The sequence below is a fragment of the Oenanthe melanoleuca genome, chromosome 1 (genome assembly GCF_029582105.1).
Source record: "Oenanthe melanoleuca isolate GR-GAL-2019-014 chromosome 1, OMel1.0, whole genome shotgun sequence".
Lineage (NCBI taxonomy): Eukaryota > Metazoa > Chordata > Aves > Passeriformes > Muscicapidae > Oenanthe > Oenanthe melanoleuca.
Window position 1 is genome coordinate 85,552,592 of NC_079333.1, and position 20,067 is coordinate 85,572,658.

Sequence of the window (20,067 nt, forward strand, 5' to 3'; positions counted from 1 at the left end):
GAAGAGAAGGCACTGGGTTACAAGTCCTATTTTGGGAACCACTGAGCATCTGAAACTGTTCTCATTCATGTCAGCAGAAGTTCAGAAACATTTCCACAACCATTTCTCTTAAGATGTTCCCCTGAGCCTCACTTTCATTTCACATACTGTATTTCATATAATACTGGTGTATGTCATCTTCTCTGGCTTTATTACTGTCTTGAATTCATTTACTAGAATTCCTGTGTTTTTTTAAAAGCATCTACTCTTAACCACTAATAAATCTGGAACATATTGGGACTCAGTGGTATGTTGAACTTTACAGGATGAAACTTCATTGTTTCCCATTATGGGCTGTGGCTTCCAAAATACCAATTATGGTAATTGCCTTCCCCTCCCTCCCTCCCACCGTCCATCATCTGAAGTCCTCTATTACTACATCAGCCTTTTCTATCCAAACTGTCTCTGCCTGTTGCTGCTTTTGTCTCCACTTCCTGCTGTGGGTAGAAGATTCCTTGCAAATCCCATCTGAACTGCTTCATCTGCAATGACTGCAAGAAGTTTTAAGTAACTTGAAGTGGCACAGAAGAGTAGCCAGAGGCCCAGCCTGAAAGATAAGATTTTAAATTAGGGTACATGCCTGATATCACATCTTTTGCTGAATTCTTGTTTTCACCCTTTTTTTTTTGTTGTTGGTTTTCTCTTTTTTTATTTCATTTTAAGTAGTTAGCGTGGGTAGTGTCTTTTCACATTTCTGTAACTGCCCTCCCCTCCCTTTATTTTGAAGCTCAAAAATTAGTAATAAATGTGTCCCATAAATCACAGAATTATGGAATTCTTAAGGTTGGAAGGGACCTCTGGAGTTCATCCAAACCCCCTACCAAGGCAGGGTCAGCAGGAGCAGGTGACACAGGAATGTGTCCAGATGGGTTTTTGTATGTCTCCTTGGGCAGTCTGTTCTAGTGATCTACCACTCTCAATGTAAAGAGGTTCTTTCTCATGTTGAAGTAGAAATTCTTGTGTTTTAAACCTCTAGTTGTCACAGACACCAGCATTAATTAGTGGGTTTCTTTGGCCCCAGTCTGGCCAACTGTCTCTTCCTGAGTTGCATGTTCACAGTCATGGGGGAACTAAAAATGACAAAAGACCTCTGCTTTGCTCCTGATTGTCCCTGTTCACATTTCACAGCACGGCAATGATGGGATGGTCTCTGGGGTGAGGCAGGGAGCAGGGCACACAGGAGATGCTGTGGGGATGTGAGGAGCTGGACTCTTATGGCTGAGCTCCTGGCTGCTGAGTGTGGTTGTCTTGAGCTGTTTTGTTGTTTTTTAAAAATTAAAACTTCCTCTGCATTTTTCCCTGAATCTGAAGGAGCCCAAATTGTTTTTCCATATGTGCATTCAGAAGAAAATGCCTTTCTTCCTCTTTTTCTTTCTGTCAAAAGAGCTACTGGATTTTTAATTTTTTTTGAGTAATATTCAGACTTTTTTCTCCCCTCAGGCTTATTCTTTACTTTGGACTGATGCCTTGTTTTTCAGTTGCAGATCACAGCTACCAAAACAGGAGTCTGATAGACAAGCAAACTTCTTAAAATTTAATTTGGTGTTCTCTTAATGCATCAAGATTAGTAATTGTATGTTACTGGCATTACCATGATCTAACAATAGTAAAGTAAAGATGGTTTAGACTGACACTTTTTTGCTGTCCTGAATGAATTCTGTTACAGGCTGTGTTCAGAATAGCTTGGCGTCCTTGCAGGTCTGTATTACTTAGAAAGCAGGAAAGTAAATTTTGCTTTCTTTTGGAATATCTAGTACACAGAATTCCCTTTTACTTTTTGTCAGACACAACATCTGGGGATTTCCATTTCTTCTGCTAAGTCTTATGCTCAAATTAGGGTGGTGAGGATTATTCTGAAAGATGTGCATCATGCTTTTTTGAACTCTATGGCAGCACTATTTTCAAGTCAGTTCATAAGTTTTGAGTGCCTGTGGAAGTTCCAGGTTAAAGCACATATATATAAGACTTATATTTTCCTTATTTATTTCTATCATTGATATAAACATTAAACTTACATAAGGGAATTAATTAAGGGAAAAAAATAAGCATATAATTGTAATACTAGCTCTATTACTGCTCTTATTTTCCTAAGTTTGCCCTATTTTACACACAAATAAAAATGACCTGTACCTTGCCTCACACCCGATGTTCTTGATCTTTTTACTTATTTAAATGCTGAGTATTTGATGTACTTCATTACTTGATGACTTGCTGTTTTTATAGCAGTAAGAAGTAAATAGGAATTGAAATGGGAATGCCTATTGTCAGAGGAAGCACGAATGACATGCCAAAAACCCACTGCAGATTAGTACTAACTTCAGACCTCTGTTTTTATCTGGCTGTTAAGGATAACCAATGATAGTAATGATTTATCTGAACATGATTGTTATATGCATAACACATATGTGACCCATATTTAGGTTTCCTTTAGAATCTCTGTGAATGCTCCTTACTCACGTTCTTTCATGGAGGGTGTGTGTCCACAGAGGCTTTAAAAATTACTTTTAAGGAAAAAAAATTCTTGAGAAATACCACACACTTTTGCTCCCAAGAAGCCTTGTACTGTTTTTCTTTTGGTTATATTTCCTTTTGTTTTCTTTTTGCTTCCTGAGACTGATGCTACCTGAAAGTTGCCCTGGAGTATTTGATGGTGGTACTGCCATAAAAGCCTGTATGATGGGCCAATACCAGTGAGCAGATGAGAGTTGCTGTAACCAGCTCTTCAACCCTTGCAGTCTGTTTGTGTGATGTTGGAACTGCCTGCACATAATTTATAAGAAAATAAATTAACATATATTGGGGATACGAGCTTAAATTTTTTTTTAGTGATAGAAGTATGCAATCACAATAATTTGGAGACCACAGCTCTAGCAGATGAAAAATCAGTTTTCTTTTTTTCCCCTTATTTGCCACCAGATTATGGCCCTGCTAAATTCGGCCCTCTACAAATACAGCCTCCCCCTAGCTTTCAGACTCTGTGTAATAAGATGAATCCCCCAGGTAATTTGGCTGAATACACCACCACCTCCCCAACATAAAGGAAGGGGTCTGGCTGAAAGGAAAGCCTGTTTGCAGCCTGGCTCGCCAGTGCAATTAATTGAAATGTATCCACGTGATCCCTTCCCTTTGATTTGAATGGGAGCTGGCTGGTTTCCCAGTGCAGGCAAAAGAGCTGTTTTCTTCTCCTAAAGTGAAATGCCTATTTCTGATGCTCCATTTACTGAGGACGGTTAAGGGAAGGAAAGGGGCACTGCCAGCCAGTGGGATGACTGAGGCCAAGGAGCAGCAACTGTGGTGCCATAATTGTCAGGGCTGGCAGGGTGCAGCAAATGTGGAGATGAGGTGATTTGAGTGGTGTTCCCGCTGATCCACCCCACTGTGCCTCCAGGCCTGGATTCCTTCTGTCCTGCCGCTCCTTTTCTCCAAGAGAAATGCTTCCCTGCCCTCTCCAAAAATGAATATGCAGGAGCCTGCCAAGGTGCTTTGGAGGATGGCCTCTGGTGGGTTGCAGGAGCATGATCTTGCTCCTGATGACAGAGGAACAATCTTCATTTGAATCTACAATGTCACCCCGTGTGGAGCTGTGAACTTGAATTTGTCCTAATGGCCACCACAGGAGCATCCAAGTGGGCTGCTGGTGCAAGGGAAGCAATTCCCCCTCTTCTGACTGCCTAGTGTAAAATATTCAGGAAAAGGAGTGGGACAGACAGATGGGCATTCCCTGTCTAGCTGTGCCCCCCAGCCAGCACTTTCAGATCTGGCTCTTAAATGCCAGAGACCCTTAGCCCAGCCAGAGAACAGGCTGCAAATCCAAAGCTGAGGTGGGACTGTGCTGCTAATGTGGGCTTTGCTTCAGAGCCCTGATATACTTCCCTTTTGCTCAAGTTAAACTGCTTCATTTCTTTTCTCTTAATTTTTAACTAAGAAGCCATTCTGCTAGAGTTTATCTCCAGACTTCATGTGGTCTGAGGCAAAGATGCAAGTCCAGAGGAGGACTTGCTCCCCTGTGCTGCTCTCTCTCCTGCTCCTGAATCTTTGATAAATAGTGTTGCCTCTCTCCCAGCTCGAGAACTGCAAGCTGAGTTCCACACCACCTTTTCTTACAGGAGTGCTTGAGGACAATTAATGTAAGGAACTTAAACACTGCAGAGTCAGATCTGTACATAGCAGAGGGAAGTCACCAGTGGAGGACTGATAAGTAAAGCAGGTAGTCATCTGGGGAATGACAGACTGCCTTGACACCCCCTTCTTCCTATCTAAAATAAGCAAAATCAGGTGGAGCTGCCAAGAGGAATACAATTATACATGTCTAATATTCCAGAGGTGGAATTGCAAGCAAAAAAAGTGTGGAGGTTTAATGAGTTATAATTTATTATTCAGTACTAAGAAGTAGGGTGATTGAATGTGATTTATAATAAAAGTACTCTTGTTTCCCTTTATGATTGGTTTTGTTGCAGCGAGCAGAATGAGTAGTACCTTACTTTATCTTGCAGATAAGACTTTCCTGCTTTGCTGTAAAGTGTCCCTATTTTTCAGGGAAAAAAAAGAGAGTTAGGTGCTAGTGTCAGCTTGGAAGGTTATTACATAGCTATTGTCACATCAGGCAGAATTAATAGTAAGAGCTTTAAAATATGTACAATGTGTGCATTGACTTCCTACAAACTGGCAGTCTTCACAGTTCCTGGTAGTAGTTATGCCAAAGTTTATGTTTATAAGGTCAAAGACAAGATTTTTATGGTGAATGATTACAGGTAAGGTATTTTGGTTTTGTCTTCTGAATGATATATTTTTTGCTCCTTACTACAGGGAGCACACAATTGGGCCTCTGTGTTTCTGCACACAATGCTGCACCTTCCTACAGTGCTGCTGGAAAAGCACCCATATGGAAAGTCCCTGGATAAGCCACTTGGGAAGGAAGAGGAGAGCACTGACGAAGGAGGGGAGGGTGTGCAGGAACTGGCAATCCCTCTGGGTGTCAGAAGGAGAACTGGATGATAACTCATGGGTGATTTCTGCAGATCCATGACCTCACTGCTCTTGACCTAAAGGGGTGGAGTAGTTCTTGAGGTTTACTGCAGTGATAGACGAGACAGAAATGTGGACTAGGAAGGGCTGTCTGAGTAAAAGTATTTCAGGCTATTATAACCTTTTGAAAGAAATGTTGCATACATTTCTATTGCTTATAAAATTCTTCTGCTTGGAGTAGATGAATTCTTATACAAGTCTTTACCCTGTTCATTTTCTCTGTCTCCCAAAATAGGGTGGGAGAAGGGCAGGAAGAGAGCAGCATAGTGAGTGAGTTGGGAGGGCAAATGGTGAGCACAGAAGCTGTCGGTGCCACACATATGTGGTAATAATATCTGTTTCTTGAGAAATATGCAAATAGGCCAACCAGGATGTAATAAAAAACTTGAAGGCAGTTTCATGTTGGAACACACATTTCTTCAAACTGGGACCCAGCTAATAATGTGAAGGAAGTCCAATAATCAAAACACTTATAGGTGGAGTTTTTGAATTGGAGAGCCTGCAGACTCTGAGTCTATAAAGTACTTTGGAGTCTTGTGAGAGATTGTACTGAGAACACTTGAAATTTTAAAAGGTGACTCACTGTATTTTCCCCTCCAAATAATTAAGTTGTTTCACTGAGCTCATCTTCACTGGTCTGGTATGTAATAACTTGTTTTTTCCCTCTGCTGATGCCTACATTCCTTCCTCTTAATGGTATTCTTAAATGTAAAACTTCTTTTAGAACTTATTTTTAGTGCTACAATTGATCAGTTATCCAGAAGTTCATAGCTGTGTGGAGGATTGCCACAGATAACATAATTCTGTGCAGCTTCTTGGTCTGAGCATTGAATGAAATCCAGTCTTTGCAATGCATTTTCACTCAGGCTGGGGCAGGCATTTATGCCCCAGCTCTCTCTTCTGCCCTGTGGTCCAGCCCTGGCCAGGTGGGCAAGTCCAGACAGACATTACCTTGACTGATCGTTCATGCAGAGAATCCTGAGTTGGCTCTGAGATTGAAGGACAAAGTCAATGTCTGCTGCTGCTGTGCATGCAGGGCTTCCTTCACAAGCCAAGCCACTGCCTGCATTTTGTAAGGCTGGGGAGTGGGGCAAGCCCTTGCAGTGCCCTGGTGAGACAGTGGCAAGCACAAGTTACTTGGTATCATTGGGAGGAGAGGGAGAAGGGAGTCACTTCTGTTCCCGGCCGCTGATGGGTGGAACAGCGCGTAGCAGAAGGGAGGTGCGACAGAAGGGAAGCAGTGTGGCCAGCTGGCCTCGCTTGGTGGCAGCACGCCTGGGAGGGGAGATCCCTGGGCCGCTGCCAGCGAGTTTGGGAGGAAAGCAGCTACCGATGGTGTTAGTCAGTGTGACTGCTGAGTGCTGTTCAAAGGGCTGGAGGCTGTTAGAAGGACGGATTGGGCGTTATCTCATTTCCTCTTTCACATAACCCCAGGGAAAAGGGAGAACATTAATGAAACCCTAGAGCTGAATGGAGCCAGATCCAGGCTGGAATGTTTAAAGAATTCATCACAAGAGATTTGTCTTTTTGGTCCTTTTGTACTATTCCACAGGCATAACCATCCCGGTTGCATGTTGTTTATTTTCCCTTGGCTGCCACTGTTCCTGTTTAATCCTTAAAGATAATAATATACATTAGTAATGGTGAGGAAGAATGTTTTTCATAACATTAATGTCAAACATAGTGTGATACAATTTCTCTAATATTTTGGCTTAATACTGTGCACACTATGCCAGCAGTAGTACTGGATGATTCAGAGACTGCTGTTAGGCCCATTAGGGATGCTTTTTCAGAGCTTGTGTAGGAGGCCCCAGAAGACATCCAGAAGATTGACCACAGTATTTATGTTTGAAAATGGTGGCAAAAACAGGCTGCTGGAGAATTAAAGCTCAGTCAGCCTAACTTTGCACCCTAGCAAGTCATGAGTGCAACCAACAGTCAATATATAAGCACTTACTGAATAATACAGCCAATTTTCCAGGTCTGGCAGAGGAGCATGCCTTATAAACAGAAAGGAGGAAATAAATGAGATATATCTGCTGATGCTGTCTCACACAAAATTTCATAAGAAAACAAGAGAAAGAGGCTTTAGAATTTGAGTAACAGTGATTGACTTTGTTGGAGCACAAGCCTTGCAAATTCTCTTCTGTGTATCCACTTGTCCACTCTTACCACTCTTGTTGTTGTGGACCATTCACATAAGTGCTGCTGATACCTCCTGCAGTTCCTTCATCATTTCCTTGCAAGGCATATTAGCTTGGACCCAGTGCTTGGTTTTGGAAGGGAGGTGTGCAGCTGTGTGGAAAGAAGCATTTGGACAGGAATTGATGTTTTGACACAGAGCCACCAACAGGACCCCCTAAACAGAACCTACCTGATTGACGCTTGCAGGAATTCTTTACTGCTTGCACTTAAAAACTTGACCAGTGACTTGGATGCTGCAGCTGAAAGTTGGCTTACAAAGTTTGTGGACATCCTTGACGTGGAGGAGCATTTAGGGATACAGGAGATGAATTACAAATTACTTTGGCAGCCTGAAAAGAGGTGCCACAATCAATAAGTGGAAATTGCATGAAGAGAAATGACAAGAGTGGTGCTCACAAAAGAGAATTCAAATGATCATGGCCTGTGCCATTTGGAGAATTATTAAAATGCCTTTTCATGTTTTATGATGTGCCTGCAGAGAAAAACAGATCTTAGTTTGGAAACACTGTGCATTAAATATACAGAAAGGTTGACCTAGTTTATTTTGAGGAGACTCTGTTTATTACTGGAAAAGCCTGAGAGTCGTTGTCCTGCCAGAGGGGCATAACAGAGAGGCCTTGTTAAAGCAACAAAGCACTTGAAGAAGATTTGAAATGTACTGGCTGGTGCATGCTTCTTTACTGAAACCTAGGAGCAGGGCTGTATCTGTGGATGGCAAACCTATTTTGATGGTATTTTAGTGTATCTGTAGTCTCTGTAAGTGAAATAAAAGGAATATGATAGCCCTTCCCTGGAATTAAAATTACTTTTTTTCTCTAAAGCAGCATTTCATCCTCCAGTGTTCTCACATCATAAAGGAGAAGGTACAGTGATGTCGGTCGTTGAAGTCAGAGATCCTGAAATGGGACTCATTCCCTGACATACTTTTGATGACTCTTTGATGTCAGTTTGGCCCATGGCTGTGCTGTCCACACATCTCCCTGCACATCAGGATGCAGCTGCAAGAAACCATCCAGTTGTCCTGGGCATTTATGTAGCTATTCTGTTTGTCTTCCCCTGTCATGGGCACTGCGAAGGAGGAGGCTGGACAGAATGGCAGGGATGTTGTTTTATTTCTTAACAGCAGTATTCTTGTGGAAGGGTCAAGCCTTTCTCCTGTTATTCATAACCATTTTAGAGGAGGGGAAGCTTTTGACAGCTCCCAACATCAATCTGATCAGCTGCTGCAACTCCAGTCCTGCACTGTGCCAGGTGTGCTCTTTGCTCGTGGCCAGCACTTGGTGCCTGCAGTCTGCTTCAGTCAGCTCTGCCACTGGCCCCAGGAGAGGACACCTGGTGAGGAGCATGGATCTAGCAGTGAATCTGGTGTTTCCCATCACTTCCTAGCAAGAAGTCCTCAAATGAGCAGTGTGGTTCATCCTAGGGCATTGCTCCAGGCCTGGCTCAGGTGTAGCAGTAACCATTTTGAAAAAATTGTGTTAAAATATTGCAGTGAGTTCAAGAGAATACAGATAGCTGTCTGTGATCAGTTGAGAGCAGACTATTTTAATTGGTGCCATTTCACAGAATCATAGAATTTGAGGTGGAAGGGACATTTTAATTGGTGCCATTTCACAGAATCATTTAATTTGAGGTGGAAGGGACATTTAGAGGCCATCCACTCTAGTGTCCCTGCAATGAGTAGGGACATCTTCAACTCCATCAGGATGCTCAGAGCCCGGTCCAGTCTGACCCAGGGTCAGGGCAGCTACCAGCTCTATGGGCAACCCGTTCCAGAATTTCACCACCATTGTAGGGAAAAATTTCTTATTTAAACAGATGCAATTGTGACTTTTTACCTGAACTTGAGTCAGTCTGGCTTGGAGGTCCAGCTGTGATTTATGTAGGTTTGCTATTAGCATTTGGTGGCCTGGGCTCTGCTTTGGACAGCAGCTATGATGACACTGAGACAGCAGCTGCATTCACTAACCCACCCCCCCCAAACCCAGTCTGCTCTCATTTTGGTGGCTGGGAGAGAGCTCTTGAGAGAGGAAGACATGAGCTAAAGATTTTTGCAGCTGGGGTGAAGGTGAGGGAGGAAGAAGTGTGTGGGGAGGGAGGAGGAAGAGCATCAGAATGAGAAAAAGGAACTTGGAGGTGAGCTCCTTGGTCAGTTCAGCCATCTCTTGTATACACCCTCGGCAAACTGGAACAGCTGAGGCATGAGTACATATTTCCTTCTGCCTGTTTTGCCCCAGAGATGGTGATTTCAGGGTGTCATGAGACAGACAGCTGCAGGGTGTGACTGTCTGGCTTCTCCACCAGCTCCTGGCAGTGCAGGCACCTCAAAGGTCTCCTTGCAGAGAGGGGCTCTTTTTGCCTGAAGCAGAGAGGGCACTGACTTGTCCAGAAGCTGCAGTATTGAGCATCCTGGAGCAGCTCTGGTGATTTGGTTTTACCTGTGTTCTGCAGTTCTGGTTCATGTTGGCATGCTAGAGAAGCAAAGAAAAATACTCTGCATCTGTGGAAATGTGGATATGAACTAATGGTTCCCTTCCCTAGTTAATTTTTGCTTGTAGACTAAGTTTTTGGTCTAATTCTGTGCCTAGTGCAGGTCCAGGCCCCTCTCTGTTACCTCAGGAGCTTCATGACTGCAGAGCCACATCTGCTGACCCCTTTCGCAGGAAGCCTCGGTGCCAGGAGCAGCTGATGGGTTTGGCTGAACCGTGTGACTTTGTCTGGAGCTGTGTGTGTGATTCTGCCCTGCACTTCCCATCAGGCCTGATCTGGGCAACCACAGACTGCAACAATCTGTCAGTGCCTATGAGCATAGTCTCTCTGGGGATGGTCTTGTTTTGCTCTCATTGACCATAATTTTGTTCATAAGTTTTCTTTTAGCATGGCTCTTTTGGAAAATAAGTTGCTTATAAAAGAGAGCCAACTATTGTGATGTGAACAAAACTGAAAAACATGGTTTAGCTAGGCCAACTGGTTAATGAATTGCTCAAACATGCTTTAAAATGTTAATTGAAGAGTTAATACTTGTTTTCCTAGTTCCCTTTTAATGGATGCTTATTCACATTAACCATGAAATGTTGCAGCTTTTACAGTTATCATGAATCAACAAACTGTCCTTGCCTTTTTATAAAAGCGGAACTGCTGGCATATGAGTAATGTATTAAATAACATGAAATTGAAGTAGCAACAAAGGTCTCTCATTCTGTATAACTGTTGTGTTGTAATTTTCTTCATCCTCAATAATAAAATGCTGTAACCTTGATGTTTGCCACATTATTTTGAGAGACAAAGCTGTAGTGCATTCTTTCGCCTGGGAGGGTAACTGTCCAGTGATAAGTTTAATGAAACTTTACTGCCGCTTTTGTACTTGAAGGGTCTTTGCAGGAAGAGATAAGAAGTTTGAATGAGGAAGCACTATGTGGCAGTATGGGAAACAGCAGCTTGGAAAGATAACTTACATTGTTAATTTGTCCACAGAAAAGGGTTAGCGATAATGTTAAGTGGTTTGAAGACAGAAATAGGAGCAAGAAACAGGATGTAGAGACATGATGAAGGAAAAGCAAAATGAGGCTCTGTTGGTATGGCATGGTATTATTTTGTGTATATGGTGGAAGGAGGTGGTAAGGAAATTTTCCTGTCTGACCATTTGGGAAGGCACCCTGGCAAAAGCCTGAAGCTATACTTCCCTACAAACAAAGATGGGAACCAGTTCTGCTTGCAGCACATCCTACATGTCCCCTGCAGAGTCAGGTTGTGGCCTCATTTCATTGTCGACTGATGGTGAGCATGGTTGTAGGCTCATCTCATTACAGATCTTTGTAACAACTAGCAGGGAAACATTGTTAAATTTTAAGGGTATTGCTTAAACCTGCAAAGGATTGCCTGGGACCTTTGAGATGTGTGAGGGATTCAAATTGTTTTAGGAAAACTGAGTTTGAGTCTCTGTCCATATAAGAGAGACATATCTCAATTCTTGTTTGTCTGGGCAGGTGGACCACCCTAACCTGTCCTGTGAGATGGTTATTTTTGTCCCTGGTTAGTCGTTGTCCTATGCTGAGGTTGTCAGAGATGGCAGTAGCCTTGCAGTGTGTGACACTGTCTGTCTTCACCTCAGAGAAGAAAATCAGAGGGGATTCCTCTTTCCCAGCAGGTGGGGAGGTGGGGAGATGTGGTCTTCCCACTCCGCATAGCACTGACAGAGAGGCTTGTGATAGGTTGAAGTGGCCCTGCTTGACTCTTTGCTGCTCATCAGTGATTCCAGGGGTTGCTCTTCCCATAAAAGGATCTGGAATGCTGTCCTGCTGTTCTTACAGTTTTGTACTTCTGTGCCATATACTGATGGTATAATGAAAGCTTTAGCCTTTATATGAGATGGAAGGTTTGTTTCCTTCTCTGTATTTGGTGGTTTTGAGATGGAGAATTGGCATGACACAATATGTGGAGCTGAACTGTGAATTTTGATAGATTTATCCTCTTCTTTACAGCATCAGGTTTTTACAGGGTCAAAGAAGGAAGTGGTTTACTGGGTTACTTCTGGTTTTTTTTTGTTGTTTTTTTTTTTTTTTTTTATTTTATCACAACTACCAGTAATAACCACAGGGAAAACATACAGTGGGCATTTGATGTGAAGCTTTATATGGGAGAGGCTGCTCATTGTGAACGTGCTGCCAGCGAGGCTATAGACTGACAGTAAGTGTCCACCTGGTCACTGGGGCTGAGGGTCTGGCTGAGGCATCTGCTGGAGTGCACATTGTGCTGCCTTCTGAGCCAACAGCCTGTTGTGTGGGCTTTTAGCCATTCACAGGGAAATTCTTGGGAGCAGGAGCCATGCATGGGAATGGTGATAAACAGAGTTAGGAAGAGGACAAATAATAATTTCACTTGCTGGGTTTTATTGCTACTAACAGCAAGCAGCACGGTAACAGAGCTTTTTGCAAAGCCCTTTGTTGTTCTGGAAATGCACAGAGGTATTCTGGTATTTTATCCATTGCTCACTGGGAGTGTTTTTAGGGACACTATTTAGTCCCCATCCAGAACAGAGGATTCATGGTGAGTTTGAAGATACACCATTGCTGATGAGCTTTCTGCTGGCTGAGCAAGAGACACTGTGACAGAGTAATTGAACCCAAAACTGTAATTCCAGTGGAAGGAAAAGATTTGTCCCACCTGTTACAGAAATTGTGTCACTTCTGGTGTGGTTGTGTTCAGAAGTTGGTAACTTTGCTAGTGAAGCAAAGCTTTTATGGTAGGGCAGCTGTGCAGTTTTGGTTTAATGCTTTTGCTCTAATTTAAGAATCTTAGGTGTGTTTTTTCATGTGCTTTAAAATATTATGAAAAATCCATATGAGATCATACTTTTATGTATTATGCTGAATCCCAAAGTAATTTTTACAGCATTAAGGGAAGGGGGAATTTTTACATCATCTTGAGTGTCCAGGATGAATTACTTTAATTTCTTTTGCACTGTGGGTTTTTTTTCCCAGTATGGATTTTTCTGCTGTGATATGAATGACGAGTTTTAACAATTTCAAAACCAAAGTGTAAATACTTAAAAGTTAAGATTTTTTGAGTCACTAAAGATTGCACCTTGCCTTTGATTTTTAAATGTTTTCACATGTATTCAGCTTCATTCTTTGTAGACACCTGATCTTCTTTCTGTATTTTACTTTAGAGAATATATTAGTTCTTATGTACAAGAAACCATCATACTACAGGTTTTTGAGCATTTAAAGGTGATAATCTCTAGGGACCCACCATTTTCTACCTTTCTTGGAAGTGCTGGTCAGAGTATAGAACAGAACCTGTGCTGTCTGAAGTGTTTTCTCTGTGCCCTTACTGCCTCCTCCCCTTTCCTCTGTAATGTGTTTTCCCTGCCTTGGTTTTTGGGCAGTAGAGGCTGTGTGAGGTGGCTGAGTGTTTACAGCTGTAGAGTCAGGATCATTGCTTCTTCTGGGCTGCTAAATTGACCATCCCTCCCTCACCATACAACCAGCAGCATTCAAAGGCTCTGGTGCCCTCTTGAAAGCTCAAGGTTGGATTGCCCTTCTAAAACACCAGCCCTTGGAGCTATAGTGTCACCTACTGCTTTCATGGTTGTATTTGTTTGTGTGCCAGGAGGTGATGGTGCTTTCAAGCCATGTGCATGTTGTCAGTGTTACCAGCACCTGTTCCAGCCTTCTCAAGGGGATTGTACTCTCTTCTCCCCTTGGTATTTCATTTCAGTATAAGGAGACAAAACTTTGGTGAGAAGTTTTTCTTTCTCCACTTGTAATGGAGCATTAGTAATTTGAAAAGTGTTTGTAAGATGGAAGGCAAAGGGTCCAGGAGAGTAATTGCTGGTAGTCAATAGAGAAAGCAGTATATAGGCTGCTGTGGTTTTGTTTTCATTTATTTAACCCTGATGAGTGATGTTTGGAGAAAAATGTAAGATTCCTAATAGTTCCATTCCTTTGCTGAAAGGGCAAAGTCAGTCTGGGACCTGTTTTGGGATGTCCCAACTAGCTCTCCACCCAAACCAGGGCTCAGCGATTGCCCATCTGATAGGTCTCAGTCAGCTTTTCTGCACCCCTGGAAGGACTTGCTGGCTTTTGGGACACAAACCTGACTGCTAGAGCAGGTAATTCCTTGGGGTATCTGGGGCAGCAGCTCTCTGGGCAGTTTCTTGTTTCCTTCATTTGCCACCTGTTTTCTAGGTCTGCTTCATTTTTTTAAAACTTGGAGATTTCTTCAGTCTTTTGTAGCATCTACTGGGGAACTTCTAACCACCCACCTGGCATGTGGGGCATTTTGCTCTCATTTCTAGAGGCAATTTATTCCATCATAATAGAATAAAGTAAACCTTATGGACATATCTACGATAGCATAGTACAAGTAGAAGTAAACTTTTTTAAAGATAAGACTTTTCAGCTTAGGATCTTAGGAAACTCTCCTTCCCCTTTTTTGGTGTGGGGGTTTTTTTCCCTCCTTTCTTTTTTTACATGTTACCCCATCATATGCAGAGTCCATATGAGTAATGGTACCCATCTTAAAGCATCGCCAGCTTGTTTGTCACTCCTGTTTTTTAAAAGGCTTATGTACAAATGGCAGGACAAAACTGATTCATGCTGTGTCACACTTTCTTTTTTGCACACCTACACACAGATCATCTGCATGGATCATCTGCTGATTAACAGCATAAATTTCTGGTCACCCACTGGTCTCTTGTTCATCTCTGCTCTCAGCTTGGCCCCAGTCTGAATGACTAAAATTATGTGGGTTAGTTAGTCCATACCACCCTCTGGCTGTAGGAGGAAATAAGGCATGAGAAACAAGGCAGTATTTTCCCAGTAGAGGGAGGTATTGTAAAGCTCAGCCCAAGTAGGTTTCTGCTTTCTGGAGAAAAGTGTGCTTTTTGCAGTGTTTTTTCTCTGCCGATTTTAAGAATTCTGGGAGCAGCATGTGCAGAGAGCTTGCTCTACGTTCAGGCAGACTTGAGATTTTCCCATGTTTGTTTTTAAATTATTGTTATTGGAATAGAATATGTAGAATAAGAGCAGGGGTGGGCCACCAGTCATGAAGGTGGAGATGCCTTTGGTACTCCCAGCATGAGAAAGGACCCCTGTTCTCACCATCCTGCCTTTCCTTTGCCCCATTAAATCCCAGAGGACTTCAGTGGGTTGAGTCCATCACTGCTCTGAAGAGTGTTGAGCACACCATAGAATCATAGAATGGTTTGGGTTGGAAAGGACCTTAAAGAGCATCTAGCTTGAACCCCCTCCTTTGCCCACAGTGGGCCAGTACACCTTGCACTAGACCAGGTTGCAAACATCATGTAGGTTTTTACTTTACATTGTAAGGCAGGAACAGGCATTCGTAGATGAGGTTTAACAAAAACTAGTAACTATTGTTAAGTTGCAACAATCCCACTTGGTCAGCTGGAGCATGGACAAAAATCCAAACCTCTGCTTTGTAGTGTGACATAGATAGATAAAGTGCCTCAGTACTTAGACTAATCCACAGATTAAATTTGCATAGTTCAGGATTGATTTATCACTAAGTGGAATATGGGAAGAAACATCAAAACGGATTAGACAAGGAAGGAAACATGTAATCAATTATTTAACTCCTTGAATCAACAGTTTAGGCTCCTGTGAAGCTTTGAAATTTTAGTTTCAAGGTGTGTGTCCTTTGCATTTGTGCTTGGTATCCTCTCTGTGCATTTCATTTTATCACTGCCTGTCCCAGCAGGGACCCACAGTGTGGCACACTATTCCTTGGCACCCAAACCCATCTGTGGGGACTCATTCTGCAGCTCCAGAGAGGTGTGAAGCTTTGTTGGGATTGGCATATCATTTGGGTGCTTCAGGGATTCTTGCAAAACTGCCAGAAGGGTTATTGCCACCTTCCTTCATTTTCTGCAATGAGTCCTTCACTGATGTGTAAGCCTTTTCTTTTCCTTCACTTTAAAAGTACTTTCTTCCAAAGCTTGCAAGAAATCTTAGAAAATGATCACTCTTGTACGTATCTCTCTGGAAACTGATTCCAGTGATAAGCTGGGTGAGCAATGAGGAGATGGAGGAATGTGCTCCCCTTTGAACATGCAGCCACTCTGTAAATGTGAGCACACTACAGATACCACATGCTTACACAGGTACCACCATGGTTATCCATCACATCACAGTAGCAATGTTGACTTTCTCTGGGGGCAGGAGAATGGTCAGTTGCATGAGGAAAGAGTCGCACACTGGAAAATGAAGAATAAACCTTCAAAGTACAGGATATACAAGAAGGCTGTGTATTACTGGTAATGAGAAAAGCTGTGGTAACTTGGCTGGTCCTCAAAAATTCTGATGGAATGTGAAAGGTCCAAGTGGCCCCATCCCACAAGAGAAGAATGTAATCTCTCAAAAAAGGAATTATAAACAGCAGATAGGGGCTAGAAGGTAAAAAGGGGTGTGGGGAGCAGGAGGCACTCACTGGGGAAGCTCTTCTTGGAGAGCCAAGTCTATCCAAGTTGCTTTGTGGAAGCATTTAAATGAGTTAGTAGAGAAATAACATTTTTGTTCTGCAACATTTCTGCAAAAAACACCCTTATAACTTGTATTTGATTCTCAGAACTTAGTTTGACTGTTTGGGTAAACTCAGATTTGTAACCTCATCTCTTGTGAGGATTCGTGGGCAATCCCACAGGGCAGAAAATGAGTCCAGTTTGCATTTCTTCTTGTAGAAAGCTTTTAGCTTGTTCTGAAGCCCTCCAAGAAGGTGTTTTCTATATCAGCATAGATCCCTGTTGGAGTTTGCTGAAGAGGCCTGTGAAATGGACCTGAGTCCCTGGTCTTACTTTAGAAACTAACCATCTTGCCCTCCTTTATATTTAGGTGAATTTGATCTGTATAACAACTCACTTTTGTGTCTGGACTTGCTGTATTCCTTTAATTTGCATGCTCTGTCTTGGTGCAGCTCTGGTTTCCAAAGATATTTGAGTAAAAGTTGTTGCCCAAACACAGCAGCTACTCATGTGAATAAATAAAAGTTTAATGAAGTGATGTGTTTCAAACTAATGCAACGTGCATGAGCAAAATGGGTGAAGAATTGTCCTTTTATTTTTTATTGGCTTGTGTCATGTTTAATACAAAACTATTCAGTATATGCTTAACAGATGGTTACTGTAGTGAATAAGAATCTATGAACAAATTTATAGGTAATAGTTCAATTTCAGTAGTTTGCAAAGAGCTTTTTCACAGAAAAAAATGTACTCATCACTTTTTAGATTATTATCTAAAATTGATCATTTGTATAAATATACACAGATATTTAAAGCAGAGTATAAACTGTTGGTAATGTATAAAAGCTGCTGTGCCATGAACATCTGTCATCTGCAGTCCTGAAGCTGCACTCATAACAGCATTGACTTTTCATTGGATCGCTGATTGACTGACTGCAGGGAATTGGCATTCAATTATGCTTAAGCTTATCCTACTGTGAACTGAGAGACAACTTTAAATACTTCGTTTGAAACTGGAATGCAGCATGTTTAGGCAAATATTGTGATCATTCCTGATTTGATTTTCTGAGGACAGGCGCTCAGATGTGTAGAGTTCGTTGACAGTTCAGTGTGCGCAACCCTCTAACATCATATAAATCACTTTGAATTTTTGCAACCATTATCTATCTGGCATGTTGCGTGATTCCTTTTCCAAAACAATTTTGTTATTTTTCCACTGTGTGATGTTTAATATTATGTGCTGATGACATTCCAGTCCGAAGCATATTGATAGTGTTATATGAAATTACCAAGTTTGTGTTCAGTCTGGTAATCTCAACAAAATTGGTGTCATATGATATACCAGTATTACCTATGTTATACTTTTTTCCTTTAAAGAAATTAAAAAATATTCTTACATATATTCTGCTACAAAATAAATACTTTAATAATGAACTCTGTAATTCATACCACATAGAGCTTGCTTCCTACTATAGACAAAACAGTCCTTGCAAATTGTTAGGTTTCTTGGCTGTTATTAAATGCAAATTCATTTAAAAAACGCACCTTCCCCACTCACTACGTAGAAGTAAAATCCCTGAATTTTTTGTTTATATGTGTGAAGAATAATGTCAAATAAATAGTAAACATTTTTCAAGAAGTGGTAAGCTTTTTTGAAGCCCCTTGAAATTAAATGTTTTATTTACTACTGAAAATTTACTAAGTGAAATGAGATGCAGAGCTTGAAAAATTCCCTGCTAACTGCCTTCCTGTCTTGCAGGAAACTTGAAGCACTTCTATTCCTGTTTTACAATTACACAGGACACTCCATCATTACAAAATGTGACAAACTGGTATAGTAGTTGTGTTTTCTTGGCTGAGAGTAGGAAGAAAATTACTTTGTGGTTTTCTTTTGGTTTTCAAGGTAGAAAAAGAAAAATGCACAGTGCTGTTGCATTTCCAAAAGAGCACTAAAATGCTAGTTACTGAAGTTACTTTGCGGCACACTTTGCTGCATTAACCTCCCTGTCAGAGCTTGCCAAAGTGCTTGAGTAACTCTGAATTTTCATAGCTCTAATGACTTTCCTTTTGACATAAATTAGAACAGGAAAGAGTAAACAGCTCATTGCAGTCCTGGAGATGTGTAGCTTTTTGCGGAGGCTCTGGGACAGGGCAGTCCCAGCACAGGGCAGGGTTGTGCCTGTCGGGGCGGTGAGAGTTTCAGGAAAGCTGCAGGGAAGGGGGTGAGCATGTCGCACACATCCCTTAGGTGTGATCGAGTGATAAAGGAAATGTGGTGCCCTTTGGGAGGGTGTGTACCTAGGAGAAACAGGAAGCAGCTCGGCGGGTGCCTGCCCTGCGTGCCGAGGTTGGTGGCTCGGCGGGCGCAGGTGTGCCGACACACCGCCCAGCGCTGCTCTCCAGGCATCTTGGCAGCGCGCTGCTCGGCACCCGCAGCTGGAGAGGCGGGGGAAAGAAACCCAGCCCAAAGCCAAAACACCCCCCTCACCTTTAAAAAAAACAACAAACCAACCCTCCTCCAGGTAGGGGAATATGACGGCCTTGCAGCTGAAAGAGCTGTCACATTCAGGTCTGTACAGGAGGAGACGGGATCGTCCTGACAGTGTCCTGCCCGGGTCACAGGAAGAGAGCCTGAGGTGAGTGCGAATGGATGTTCTGCCAGGGCACCGAGCCCTTCTCTGCTGCCCGCTTGCTTTGGTGGGTTTAACGAACAAAATGAACCACAGCTCTGGAAAGTCACTGCAAAACACCTGCATTGAGAAGCAGCCCCGAGGCACGACAGAGAAACCCCTGAAGGAGGGATAACAGGAGCCATACGGTGACCTTGCGCGTCCTGGTGATGTGTGGAACCTTCCCTGACTCTGGGAAGGGCAAGTGTCAGCCGGCCTGTGCTTTGGGATCCCTTCTGACGGCCAGCGTTTGCCACTAAACAGACATTTTGGAGCCTGACAACTTGGCTCCATCTGCTTTGAGCTGGTTGGGGTCACCCAGGTTGTGTGGGTTTGCTGTCTCTTGTCTTGGCACAGTCCCTGTGCCAGGCTGGCGGTGTGGAGCTGGGCTGGCTGCTGGGCTCTGGGTTTCTTCATGGGGGTTCTTTGTTGCGGAAAGGGCTTTGGGCAAAAGAATGCAGCAGGGCCACTTAGCCTGACCTTACTCAGCAAAGGTGACCAAAAACCAGAGTGCCATTTCATGTCTGGAGTTATCTTCCTGATGCTGTGAACTTTTTGAAAAAAAAAATAACAATGAATTTACAAAAAGCCTCTGTTTGCAGCAGAAAGATAAAAGGTCTGTTTGTAACTGGAGTAAGTGCAGACACCTCACCTCCCCCTCAAAAAAACCGTAAAAATGCTGAGATATTTTTCTAAGTGTGCTCAGCATGAAAGCAATCCATTCCCACTTCAAGCTCCTTAAGAAAGGAACCTTGTGTATCTGCTAACAAAAGCCTCAGTGGAGAGGAAGTGCTTCCTATCTCCTAATGCCTGTCTCATTGTATGTTTAGATTATTTTTCCTTGGTAGTGGATGTGCATCAGGTTGGTTAGAGTGCTGTGTAATTTGAAAGGTTGTTACTCTGTTTTTGTCAACTGCATTAGCGATTTCAGAAGAATGGTTATTCAGATCTGGGGGATTTACTCTTTAGGTACAACTAAGGACCTTAATTGTGGCAAAATGTATTATTGTAATTTATAAAGATTATTTGCCATGGGATGTCAGAAATACATCAATTCTAGAAATGTGTTAACTTGCAGCTCTGGTATGCATGTTTGGTATGTCTTTGTAGTATTAATTCTGAATTTATTTCTGAGATGGATTTCTAATG

At 42.5% G+C, this 20,067-nt stretch overlaps 1 protein-coding gene across 6 annotated transcripts in view; it reads left to right on the forward strand.

Annotated features, from left to right (window-relative positions):
• The window catches only part of LIMS1 (LIM zinc finger domain containing 1), a 67,542-nt gene that overhangs the window by 16,343 nt on the left and 31,132 nt on the right, over positions 1 to 20,067 (forward strand). Inside the window, exon 1 of one of the 6 annotated variants that reach the window (XM_056487562.1) lies at positions 16,387 to 18,885. The exons of 4 other annotated variants lie outside the window; for them this stretch is intronic. In XM_056487562.1, the coding sequence (XP_056343537.1) occupies positions 18,782 to 18,885 (104 nt within the window). In that variant the 5' untranslated portion in view covers positions 16,387 to 18,781. Of the gene's footprint in view, positions 1 to 16,386; positions 18,886 to 20,067 lie in introns of those variants that run through there. One more of the 6 variants, XM_056487568.1, reaches the window with a different exon arrangement.